General features: G+C 36.2%; 1 protein-coding gene across 1 annotated transcript; it reads right to left on the bottom strand.

Moving 5' to 3' along the window:
• Positions 1-2,706: 2,706 nt before the first annotated feature.
• Positions 2,707-6,129, bottom strand: LOC143633115 (BTB/POZ domain-containing protein At3g44820-like). The gene is made up of 5 exons (XM_077101461.1): positions 6,080-6,129; positions 5,997-6,010; positions 5,941-5,955; positions 5,230-5,862; positions 2,707-3,865 (listed from the first exon to the last, which is right to left on the bottom strand). Exons 1-5 carry the CDS (start codon positions 6,127-6,129, stop codon positions 2,916-2,918), a joined length of 1,662 nt encoding a protein of 553 aa, XP_076957576.1. The 3' UTR covers positions 2,707-2,915.
• Positions 6,130-13,835: the final 7,706 nt, after the last annotated feature.

Raw genomic sequence — 13,835 nt, 5'->3', positions numbered from 1 at the left:
TCAAAAATTTCACAGCCTCTGGAGCCAGAAAACCAAATGTATCAAAGGCAAATGGTAGAAAGACATGTTGATTATCTAAACAAGCTTTCTCGTGTTTAACAACTTTGCCCGATTCAGCCTTCAACGCAGCCTGACCCACAACAAACCCACGGTCCCTGAGCCCAACAAGAGGAGACACTCCTGTAAGATCCACACAGGCGTGTTTCCCCCCTACCCACCCGAACACAAGAATATCAGCTGGTCGTAAAGTAGACCTCCCTTCAATAGGATCCGTGAGAAAGTTAACAGGGCCTCCTTTTTAGCAGAAATCCCTGCCCGTTTAAGAACATCACACAGAACATCCCTAACCAGATCATGTCTGTATTTAAAGCCAGGCAATTCATTATCTTATTCATCTTCAATTATGTGAATAATAGAGTCTTAGACAAATGGGAAACCTCTACAATAATAGTCTCTAAAGATAATATAGATCTTCAACTATTAAACGGATTTTTAACAAGAATTTTACTAAAAATAGTGCAAAATATACTAGACCTGTTGCCACAAAAGTGATAAGCACATATAACCGACGGTTAATTATTTGTTTTTTTTTTTCGAATAACCGAATTTTCAGTTTCGGTTATTTATTTTCAAAAAAACCCAAAAAAAATAACGAACCGGACCAATTGATGGTGATGAAGATTATGAATTGAAGATGAATAAGATAATGAATGAATATTTGGCTAAACTTTTAGTATTTTTTGATAAAGAATACTTTGTTGAATTTTAAATTCTACTACGTACTATAGAAATTTGTATTCGTATATTTCACGTAACACGCATCGATTTTTGTTTTTTAATTCAACTAGATTTTCACCTGGCGCAACCAATTGGTAAAACCTCAACGTTGAAACCCGGGTGTTGGCAAAACCCAAGCACTACGTCGGTGAATTGACACGAATTCAGTCAGTATCGTTTGCGTTGTTTACGGTATAGACATCATTGGTAAAACATTAGCGTCCAAAAAATATATATTCATCAAATTAACATACAAAAATAAAATATCTAAAACGACATTTTTTTGGTCAGTAAACCTAGGCGGTGCAAGCGTTGTAGGTCCCAAACATTAACTGGACACGAATTCGGTCGGTTTTGGCTACTATGATACCGAAGCTAAAGAAAGGAAAAAATATATATATATATAAATTGAGTGGACCAATGTGGTGGTGTCGGTCGGTAAACTGGGTCGTTGGTAAAACTGAGCGTTGAGACGTTGAGTCTATGCAATTAGGTTGGTTTTCCTCACATTCGTTATGATTCAGAATTAAAAAAACAAAAGAAAAAAGAAAATTATCATTTAGCAAGCTTCGGTTATGCTCGTTACGGTATCAGAACGGGAAAAAACAAAATGCTTTGGAAAAGTACGTTTCACGTCCGTTGATGGTGTAGTGAATTAAAAAAATAAATTCGCCACCGTAAAAAAATCAGTCGGTATCGAACTACAATACTAAAACTAAAATAAAACAGCAACAAAACCCCGCGGCAAACAGAAAAAAACACCATGCTCGTTGCGGCTATGTAACGACGCAAATTCTGTCAATATAGAAGGCGATAACATTAATAAGGGGTGAAACACAACAAATAATAATAACCAACGTTTAGCGGCCGCTAACCGATGTGAATTCGGCCGATATCAACACGAATTTGGTCGGTATCAATTTACGGTACCGAAAGTAAAAAGATAAAAAAATAATTGACAACAAAACTCGCAGCAGAAGAAAAAAACTTGCGCGTTACGACTACGAACAAGCACAAATTTGATTGGTGTCGGTTACGTTCGTTACGGTTTCAACAAGTTATAAAATAGCAAGAACACACAAAATATAAATAATAATAAAAAATGTAATTCATGTGCATCTCTAGCTTGTACAATGTACTTTGATGTTTGTAGAAAGCATTGGACACTAATAATCAGAAATAAGTGAGTTACACCTTCACATTAAGCATATGGCTGCAAAAGAATACCAAAAAAAATCAAATAAATAATATGTGCAAAAAGGTCCTTACAGGAATTGAACCTGAGCTGAGGTCAAAACTTGGTTTTCCACATTCTACTCCTAACCACTAGAGCAATGCGTAATAATTGTTTGTTTTTCACTATTATTAAATATAACCTTTTTAACACTATCATGGCAGAATTGTGGCACCGACATTGCAATTATAATCTATAGTATAATATGTGTGTGGGGTACTCTAATACGCTCTTACAAGCTTAAAAACATCATATACATTTTTGGTTTTTTTTTGCAATGTACACAAAATTGAAAAAAAAAAATAATAAATAAACAGAAACAGAAAATAACCGAAAAACCGATCGGTTTGTATATTAAAAAACTCATAACTTCGGTTTCAGTTTCGACTAATAACTGAACCGAAGCATGTTCAATGCTACATATAACCTAAGAACAACGAATAAAGTGAGAAAAAATGATAACGTGTGGCAGATAAACTCAGTGTTATGTTGTGCTAATATTTGTACTAAACTAAATATGCTTATAAGTTATAGGGTGTGATATTTCTTACTATTATGGAAAATTAAAGCAAGATATATCAAAGTCACTAAGTAATTCACTTAAAGAAAATATATTATTCAAAAAATGTAAAACATACTATTCTAAAAGAAAAGGTTAACTAAACATGAATATTATACATATTCTGAAGGTTGGACTAGTTATTTAAAGTGGACAATTAGGTGAATACAAACAAGATTGATGGAAAAAAAACATATAAGGAATCAAGAAAACCCATACAGGATCAATAATGTTTCCTGGATGGATTTTCTTGGTACCCGTGCTGCCGTACAACAATGCTAACCCTATAACGTGCTAATGCTTGAACATAAACACCGTCTTAACTAGTTTTTAAGACACAAGATTTTAACTCATCCTTTTAATCTCTTGTCTCATTTTACCCAACTCTTCTTCAAGTTCGCGCACTCTAGCAGTCAATCGTTCCAACTCAACTATTAGTTCCTCGTTTTCACGAACCAAACTCACCAGCCCGTCTATCCGGTTAGCCATGGTAGAACCATGCGGAACAATAGTCATAGAACCGGTGGTGGTATTTTCGGTATTCAACATGTTAAGGTAATCCGTTAGAGCTGTTTTCATATGAATCTGCTCAAAAAACAACACTTGAAGGACAAATCTAAGCGGGAGGCGTTTGTTTTGAGAAACATGAGCACACGCATCAACCGACAGCTTATTGCAGTCAATGACATGGCAAAGTTGTTCTTTTTCTTTCTCGTGCAGCCACGGATGAGCCTCAAAATATATATCCAACGCTCTGTATAATCCATCGCTTAAAGATCTAGAAACTTCCGGAAGAGCCTGTGCGAGCGAATATAGCTTCTCGGGTTTCAAGTTCACATCTGGTGCAATCTCCGCCATATAACTATCAACAAGCTTAGTAACATCCCTTGATAGTATAGTTATACTACCTGTTTCTTCACAAGTTAAAAAATAACTAATAATCCTTTCAACACAATCAGTGTTGTATAATGTGTCAGAATCAGAATAACTAGGAATCATTAGACCATCTAGTGTAGCAAGATTCAACTGCATTCCTATCCTCCTTTCGAGCGACTCTTGACATTTATCATTAACACCCAATATTAAACCGAAACATAAAAGTCCCAACAAGAAACGACATACAGACTTCCCCTTTGTTTGTGGGAGAAGTTGTACAATGGTTTCTAGTAATAATCTTTGATCGATTTTGTCACTTTTTGTGTTATAGTTTGAAATTGATTTAGTTTTTGTAACCGGCCAGTCTTGCCATCTGCCTAAACCATGAAGAAATTTGCCACAATAGTACATAATAGCTCCTGCAAAATAGGGTGGAAATGGCATTTACTATAAATCATGTTTAATCAAGAAGCTTGTTGATAACAAATAACGGTGTACCCTTAGTTTTGACTTTCGACCCGTTTACTTATGTTTTATCTCTAAGGGGTTAAGCAAATAAAATTAAGAAAATAGCTTGAAGATATATTGATTAAAGGGTCAAAGGCAGGCTAATGTGTATTTATAATATGTAAAGGTGGCAATTACGACAATTAGGACTGTTCAAATAATGGGTTGATTTAGGCAAAAGTAATTGGTACATGGGTACATTTTGTGAGCCTTAAATTAGTCAATGAGTCCAAATAGGTTACCTTAAATTAGTCAGGGGGTTAAACTGGGTTACCTTAACCTAGTCAAGGGGACAAAACGGATCACCTTAAATTAGTCACGGGTCAAATTATATAACCTTTAATTAGTCACGTGTCAAATTATATTACCTTTAATTAGTCAACGGGGTCAAAACGGGTAACTATTATAAAACCTTTCAACTTAAAAAAGGTCTAAATGGGTTAAGACGACTCATTTTAACCCATGGGTGGGGTGAGGGCGGGTGGGTACTTTTTTTCTAAAACGACTCATTTTAACCCGATTCCATTATGGTCAAAACCATTGACCCCAACCAAATTGATAGTTTTTCAAAATGGCACATATTGACCCGATATCATTTTGCTTGAAACCCTTTTGACCCGAAATCAATTTGCTTAAAGCCCATGCTGACCCGTAAGGCCGTGATTCGAGCCCGCCCAGTTTGGCAGGCCTAACAATATGTAAAACCTCCTGAACCACTTTATTAAAAAAAAAATAAAAAAGAAAAAAACTAGATTACTATTAAAATAAGGTAATGTTTATAATCATATTTTACAAACATTAAAACTTTTTTGCACAAAAGTGATCTAGGTCAACTCATTTTCATAAATATTTTTCCACCGGAACCTTTTTAGAAATTAAAAAAAAACATTATGACCCATCACCATACCCCTCTGACCCACCCACTTTGCCACCTCTAATGAAGAATCGTTAGCGAAAGAAGAAAAGAAGTAAAATTGAAAGAGAAAATATGCTCAAATGGAATCGAGTAGAAAGTTTTCCAGAAAATCATAAAGCCTCCTAAAATCATTTTATCAAAAAACAGAAAACAAAAAAAGAAAAGTAAATCACTTTTGTAATAACAGTAACAAAATTTTCTAATGCTGACAGAAAATTAATTTAATAAAATTCGGAATTTTGGGCAAAAGCGTTCTAGTGTAACCTGAACCGACCCATTTCTAGCAACAAAAAATGATATACTTTTACGGAAACAAGAAAAGAATTTAAATCACAAAGTGGGAAATATCAGTAATCACACCTGTTAGTTTTTCAGGTTGAATGCCTTTAGCTTCCGATGTTTTTATAAACCTCTCAAACAAACCAACACCAAGACGTGACGCGTCATCAAACCACCAATCAGATTCCACGCTTTGGATTCTTGCACCAGTATCAATTCCATTCCACAAAATGCTACCACCCGGGCTTTGTAACCGACCATACATCATCATTGGCCATCCAAACAAACTAGAATCTGTACAAACCATAGCTGACATGGCATTCAAACATTTACAAATTATTTGAAGATCATCAGCTCTTTTCACAAAAGTCTCACAAGTTTCAAGAGCCACCATACAATCTTTCCAGTTTTTTAGTACATTCTTGTGGAAGTAACGCTCGGCCTTGGAGAATAAGTTATCATCTCCATACACATCAATCATTTCAAGATAATCTGCCAGAAAATACACCATAACAACATTCTTGGGACTAAGTTCCACATGAACACCATAACAGAATTTAACCGCCACCAAAAATCCCTCGGTACCACCTGGGATTTCCTCCAGGGTTATAAAGAAAGTTCCTTCATCAATATTTTGTGTTTCTTTGATTAACTTTTCTATTTTCCCTGATCTCGATAGTAAAGGAAACTGAAGCAATACGCAGTAACAGAATTCTGGTATATATTAATAACAGAAATTCAACTAAATTTGCTAGTTTTAACTTTTAACTTTCAAGTTAGAATAAATATTACCTTGTGAAGGTGGAAGTTAACTCAATCTATGACAACGGTGAGATCACTTGGCAGACCTGCATTACAAAACCTGCAACAAGATAAACATAATTAATCACAAAACGTAAATTCGAAACAAACAAAAGCAGAAATAATTTACCAGTCATTGGCTTTGTTATAAAATCCCAAAGCTTTCCCTGCAGGAGCCATGGATGGTTAGTGTTTCCCAATTCAAAATACGAAAAACTCGTTACATATATAATCATATCATAAACCGAGTGAAGTTAGGCCATCTTTTTGGACCATTGATTGATTATAGACAAAAATAAAAGTGATAATTGTGTCTCTTTCAATACTATATTTTGCCCCAATAAAAAGGTAATCTTTGAGTGCCACAGGACAACCCATTATCACTCAACAACCATCTCACCAGATACCAATTGGTCCCATTAATCATTATAATTTTAAACTATAAGCATAAAGTAAAAGAAGACACCTAAAGCTAATAAAAATGAAGAATAAATTGGATTGCTTTCAAGATTCCTACTTTCAAGTCTTGTAACTGTTTGCTAAAACGACAAATGACCCTACCATGAGTGTGGTTTTAACTGTTTGTGCCTGCATACCTTAACATACACCCTACATTGATCTTGGTTGCCAATTGCATGCTTCATATATCCAGTATCAAGATTTGGTACCATAATAAGCGGAGAGAGTGCTACATCTGTTCCTTGACAACAAACGATGATTCTATGGTTTTTCATAGGCCTCTAAGCAAACCGAACGAACATGAACAAGGGCATGTTTGTGTTTGTTCATTTAACTTTAAATGAACACGGACACTTAATCGAACAAATATTTACGTTCATGTTCGTTCGTTTATTTAAAAATGAACATGTTTGTGTTCGTTTGTTTAAAATGTAAACGAACAATACACGACATAAACGAACAAAGATAAACGGGCATATGTGAACAAACGTAAATGGACACAAACAAACATAAACGAACATAAATGAACACAAACGAACAATTATAAAACCATTAAGTAGATAACTCATCATATAAAATAAACTATTTCCTGTTAATATATAAACAAACATAAATGAACGAAGGAACTATGTATATAAACAAACATAAATGAACGAAGGAACTATGTGTTCATGTTCGTTTGTTTAATATAACTAACACAAAATTTTTATTCATCTTCATTCGTTATTAAATAAATAAGCTTTCAGCGGAACGATTCACTGAACATTAGATTCGTAGGTGAATCGAAGTTAATAACTGACATGAAGACAAAAAGACAAGGGCAATGATAGTGAGACATTTTGTCGAACACGTTGTGTGCAAAAACCGAGAAAGTGTGGATCCATATACCAGAGAATAGAAGTGCTTTCGGCTTGTTTATTGGAATATTCCATCTTTTTTTACTTTTGCTTTTCACACCGTTTCAAAGTACAAATTTATTTGCTTTAACAAACTACAGATTATGTTCTGGCTCGTTTACCAAAATTGAATTCAACGAGCCGCTGTTGTTCGTTACTGATCATGATATGTGGTGAGTCAATTTTTCAGCGACCCACGTGGACGCCATCAACAAGGGCCAGGCTCGATGACGTCTGAACTGTAAGTCATAGAATTATATAATCTTTTTTCACTTTATGTTTATTTATCGATAGAGTTTGGCCTAGTTTATATTTTTGTGTTTACGCTTATATATATATATATATATTTTTAAGCTTATAGCTTATTTTCTATCATTTGATAAGCTCTTTTTAAATGTTTGGATTAGCTTATATTCTATAAATTGATAAACTTTTTTTAAGAGTTTGTGTTAGCTTTTTTATTTAGCTTATGTTAGTAAAATGACCAAAAAGAGCATCGTTACATATTATCACATATTTTATATTGTATATGTATCTACTTTGTTTTTATATGTTATATACCATCATTTTTGTAGAACAATTTGAAAATTAAAACAAAGAGAAACCAATTCAATAAGGCTATGCGTAGTGGAAGGCTACAAATTGGGGCGTTTTACGCCGTGTGGCGCCCAGTCAACAAGAGGTGAGAATTTGTTTTTGAGTGTAATGGTGTAGGAGCTACAAATAGTAATATAATAATAATATATATAATAATAATATATATGTGTATATATAGCACACACATATGCATACATGCCGGCCCCACCACCTGCAATTCGCCCTTCTTCCGGGCGACGAGAAGAACTCGCCCCCGCCCCTTTTCGCCCACAAATCGGCGGGGGGGGGGGGGCGGTGTTCGAGCCCCTTCGCGCCTAAAATCGCCCAAACTGTAGCCCCATTACATATGGCCAAATTAAGTACAAATGAAGAGAACAAATTACCTCAGTATATGAAAATAGGTTCGTGTTACTCCACTTCAAGCAAATTTTTTGAATGCTTGATAAATGGTAGATGGGTGTTTGATAAATAGGATTTTATAAGATAAGAGTTGATGGTTTGAGAAATGGTAGATTGATGGTAAGTATGGATGAGCAAATCAAAAGCCTAAAGCTATGATTTATACCTGCTCTTTGGAAATAATATTCTATATTGGATTTTTTAAAGTAAAGGGAGGGTTTGCTACAGTGATTCGGGTATTTGTACTGGTACTGGTACCGGTTCCGAAATTGGTACCAAAGTTTTGAGTTTCGTACTAGTACGGAACCGGTATTTCCCGAATTTTTGCCTTCAATAATGGTACCGCCCCGGTACCGTTACCAAACCGAATATTTCAGTAACGGTACCGGTACCAAAAATTCGCGATTTTCGGGATCGGGACCGGTCGGTACCAGTACAGTCCCGATCTCATCCCTATTGGTAAGAGTTGATCTTCCACCAACATATTAATCAGTATCTACCAACTTGTCTCTTTTATGAAATTCTACCATTTGCCTCACTAATTATCCACAATTTCTCTCTTATTAATTATGCATCTTAATAAATTGTTAAATTCACCATTCTTTAATTTGTTACACTAATAAGTTGCTTCAATAATCATTAATCCACCATTATTTGAGGGTAAACAAGTAATTTACACCCTTACACAAATAAGCTAAAAAACGATCTTCAAATAAACTTCTTCACATTAGCCTATATAAGCTTAAAAAGCTAAACCAAACACTAAATTAAGCTTATTTTGCAAAAAAAACTAAAAAAAAGCTATAAGCTTCACTAAAAAAGCTAGGCCAAACACCCCTAACTCTCATCCCTGAGGCTGCCCTCCTAGTGGAGAAGATTGGGTCAATTTGAAGGATATCTTGGTGAAAATACGAATCATAGCTTTAATCCCAGGTTCGAACCCGACAGGGGGCAAGGCTATACGGACTACATTCTAGTCCCGTGCAACAAGGGGTATGATCTCACGGCGGTCTAGAAGTCGACCTTGGACATAGATTTACACGTGAGATTCTTTGTCATTCAAAAAAGAATGTATTAAACTCCCTTGTATATAATATAGTTGCTTAATTTGAATTAAGATAATCTTTCATAGGAGTTCGGGACACGTAGGATTAAAATTAAAGATTTTTAGGGTATTTAGGGTATGATATTTTTGTATATGGGTCGAGCCCTTATATATTCGTGCACCTTAGGTGGACGTTGCTTTTGATTGTTTTTTGAAATTTGTGTCTATATGTGTCCTACAATGTTATATGTGTAATGTGTTTCTAGTTTTCACTATTTGTTTTGTTATCGGTACATGCACATTTGTTTGTTGTCTGTTTTAAAGTTGGTGGTCTGTCTGGAAGCAACATCTTTATTCATGTGAATAGAGGTAAAGTTTGCATAGGGACATCTCACCCACATATCCTATCGATGTTTCTTTTTGTTATTTATGAAATTTATTAGGTGCGGTTGTTGTTTTATGCATGTTACCTGTCTTTTATATTTGTTTCTTTTTTATGACCCATTGACCCAACAATTATTTTCATATCATATAGTTGGACGAAGAATATAATGATTTTAAATCTTAATATGATTAAAAAGACATTGTTCGTAAGATCAGATGAAAATATTGAGTGATATCATAATCATGACATTCTTCTTTGAGTAAAGTGTCATTTTCGTCCTTGTGGTTTGATAAATAATGTGAATTTAGTTTAAAAAGTTTATTTTTTGCATATGGACCCTCCACGTTTCTCAGTTCTTGCCAATTACATCCAAATCACTAACTCCGTTAAATTTAATCGTTAAGCCAGGGGTAGATATGACTTTTCACTATTTCTTTATTATAATACTTATTTTAGTGAATTGCGGTTTTCGTCCATGTGGTTTGTCAAAATTTACGGTTTTAGTCCAATAGTTTCAAGTTTGCAATTTTCGTACTTGTTTAATTTCTGATGCGGGAACGGAAGCATTCAAATGGCTCATGACACTTTAGTTAATCAAAGACCGATAAACTGAACCATAGGTTCCAAGAACAATGTTCATTTATATAAACTTAATCAAAAAACTAATTAAAACAATAAACCATAACATCCAATTTATACTAAAGAGTAAAGACTATCTTACTAAACAAGAAAGATAAATATTAGGAAACTTGAATTTTAAACGAATAACAAAAGATATTAAAAATCTGATATTCAAATAAGGAGATATCCTGTATCATACTCGTCTTCGAAAAAACTCGTCCTCGAGTTTTGCCTCCAGGGTCAAACGGAACATCACCCCGCTTCTCATATATTTTTTATTATTATCACGACCCACTTAAACATTCCAACGTGATGGAGTGCATTGCCTAACTTTAAACTTGTACCACCCGGGTCAAAGGGAGTGTGGATTCGCGTCTGATCCACCGCCGACGTTACTCGCTCAAATAGTTCAGCTCCCACTTCCGTTATTTTTATTGTGATGAACCCATATTGAATCCATGGTTTTTCTCCAACTTTATTCTTACACCCTATACATTTAATAATTCCCGTACAGAACTTTCATGCAATCTAGATTTTATTTCCATGTATGCAACTTTAGTAATATGCCTCACCATATCTTGTGTATTATTTAAACAAATTTTATTGACATGCAAACCCACATCAGAATCCTTATCACCAATTATTGAAATCCTTTTTTCACTTTGATTTTGAGTTTCCACTAAAATCGGAGCAAAAGTCAAATTACCTACTATTTGAATTCCCGTGATATCAGACAACACCATAGGCATCATCGTGGATGGACTTTGAGATCCGATAGTAGCCGCCGCACCATCTAGAACCACCATATATTCTTCCTCTTCATCGTAGTTATCAAACACGGGTGGCGAATCCCAGCTAAAATCACCACCGGATGGATACGCAAAAAAACAGTTATCATCATCAAAATCAACCTCGTCTTCATCAAACCTCGGCCCCTCTTCATCGAGCCTCGGTCCGTCTTCTAATACACACTCTGGATAGATCGGTTCATAGAACCGGGGTGGGTGACGGCCAAACGGATGTTGCTCTCCGTCGCCACCTTCGTCCCAGACGACGGTGCTCGACTCGGTTTCCGCCTTGCGCATCTCCCGTTGTAACTCGAGATCACGGACTCGTTTTCGAAGCCGTTTGATCTACTCAAGATCACGTGCTCGTTGTCGGAGTCGTTTGATTTCTTCAAGATCATGAACTCGTTGTCGGAGTTGTTTGATCTCTTCAAGATCCCGCGGGTCGGGATGGATTCCACTGCTGCCTCTCGCGGCGACTCTGCTAGTAGAATGCCAATATCTACCGTGGGCACGTGAATCAGCCATACTTGTGTCGTTGTGTAACGTCGTGAAAATTTCGAGTTCAAAAGTATCAACTTTCCAAAGTCTAGGGACTGAAATTGCCAAATTCCAAACCTTAGGGTTTAAAATGTAAATTCTGATTTTTTTGACCCTTCACGCTACGCGACGGGTCATCAAAGAGACCCCTCGCGATACGCGATGGGGTTACTGACAATTTGTGACGCGTGTGCCACGTGGCACACGGTGGCACCGGTTGTCGCCACGTGACACGTGTGCCACGTGGCACACGGTGGCACCGGTTGTCGCCACGTTTCACCACGTGGCAACACGTCCGCCACGTGGAGCAGTGCCTGCCACGTGTTGACACGTGGCAGACCTACCCGCCGCGTCATCTGACCTATATCGCGGTACGCGATAGGTCAGCCCAGGGACCCATCGCGTACCGCGATGGGGTTCCAAAAATCGCGTATAAATAACGACCATGAGCATCTCAAATCTATACATCAAATTGCTCTCACATCTACCCTCTCTAGAACACCTAGAAATTTGTGCCTCGTTTCCTCGTTAAGCGTGCCACGAACCTCCCGATTGTGTAACGACGTTTCCTCGAAGTGCATGCCACCCTCCACCCACATTTAACCAAGAATGGCGTTTGTTCTCGAAGATCGTGTCCACGAGTGTTGAAGATTTGGCATTCCTCGATTAGCGTGTCGAGAAGTAAAGCGGCGTCGAAGTGCTGCTCAAGTCCCTGGAGTCTCTATACGCCATTTGAGGTTAGGCGTAATGTCGAATTCAATATAATTTAATATTATATTCAAGGCTTTGGCCTTAAGTCGAGGATATACTCGATACCTCGATAAAAGAAAAGAAATGCAAACATAACAAAGAAAATAATAAAGAAATGATATGATTAATAAACATATATATGTGTGTAAGTATATATGTATATATTCTTTGTTATGAATTTATTATTTATTGAATAATAAGTATTCGTGAATAATAAAAGAAAAAGATCACGTTTCTTGGAGAAGAAGAAACGTCGGGTTTTGAATATAAACTAAAGGTTTATAATTTACTTTTAAACAAGAGGTTTTCAAGTAAAAATAAATTGAACTAGAGGTTCAATCGAGGATTGAGATATAAGACTAAAGGTCTTAAGCCGGATCGTGTATCCGACTAACAAATATTTATACTCGTAACTATAGGTTCGGGATAAAGAAAAGGGAAAGACCCTTGGACGGTGAGTGAAGCCGATCCTAAATAGATAAGGTGAATACGCCCCCAAACTTTTAAACTTGTTTTCAAAATGAGTCAAACTTGTTATGTGAAATTGTTTACAAGGAACTATGTGTTCCTAAAACCGTTATAACTATGGGTATGTCTGGATCCTTACATAGGTGGTACTATGCGATGTATGGGCATGATCGCACTACCCTTGGTCGTAGGACGCTCTCCTGCAGAGAGTACGACCGTATGTGTATATTTACGGGTACTTAACTAAGTCGAACGCTGCGGTGTTTGCTGAGGTGACCTAGTGTAGAGGCTCTAGTTTATAATGTGTTATTTGACTTTGTTATTCCTAAGCCACGTTGGGCCGAGGCAGGCGTAGTCTCGAGGGGTAATAAAGTAAAAGAAGTTATTTTGCGTCAGCGTGTTCACCAGCATTCGCTACTGACGTATTTTCTTACATTTTGCAGGTGAACAAAGTTAGAGCTTGGAATGACGAAGTACTATGATATTCGATGGCTCGGATTTATTTTGTAAACTTAATATATATGGTGGTTTGTAAAACATAAACAAGTAACATCTTTTGTTAACGACTTAAGCGGATATTTTATATTCCCGTCTTTTGAATGTATATATAAATTATACTTTCGATCCTTAAAGTTTTATAAGTCTTCCGCAAATTAACGCAACTCTGATTTATTTACAATTTACGATACCAACTGTTGAGTCACGCTCCTAGGCCCTAGACGGGGGTGTGACAGGTTGGTATCAGAGCCATCGATCTTAGCGAATTGGGTATCATAAAACAATACCCAAGCTTCGTCCAAGTATAGGAAATAATTGTTTATGTGTTTTAGTGTAACATCCCGAAATTTCCAAAGTAATATTAATTATATTACTTAATAATAGAGGGAAAGTTTACTCGGGTTATCGGGAAATAAAATAAATAGAGTAGGAGTTGGTATGGG

The sequence above is a fragment of the Bidens hawaiensis genome, unplaced genomic scaffold (genome assembly GCF_021521415.1).
Source record: "Bidens hawaiensis isolate Kalapana, Puna unplaced genomic scaffold, B.hawaiensis_p1.1 tig00006617_1, whole genome shotgun sequence".
Taxonomy (NCBI): domain Eukaryota; kingdom Viridiplantae; phylum Streptophyta; class Magnoliopsida; order Asterales; family Asteraceae; genus Bidens; species Bidens hawaiensis.
This window is presented reverse-complemented; position numbering and strand designations above follow the sequence as displayed.

Coding starts and splice junctions, on each gene's coding strand:
- LOC143633115 (XM_077101461.1), bottom strand. CDS start 6,129: ATGGCTCCTGCAGGGAAAGCTTTGGGATTTTATAACAAAGCCAATGAC. Junction 3,866..5,229: donor TCAACCTGAAAAACTAACAG/GTGTGATTACTG, acceptor CCTATTTTGCAG/GAGCTATTATGTACTATTGT.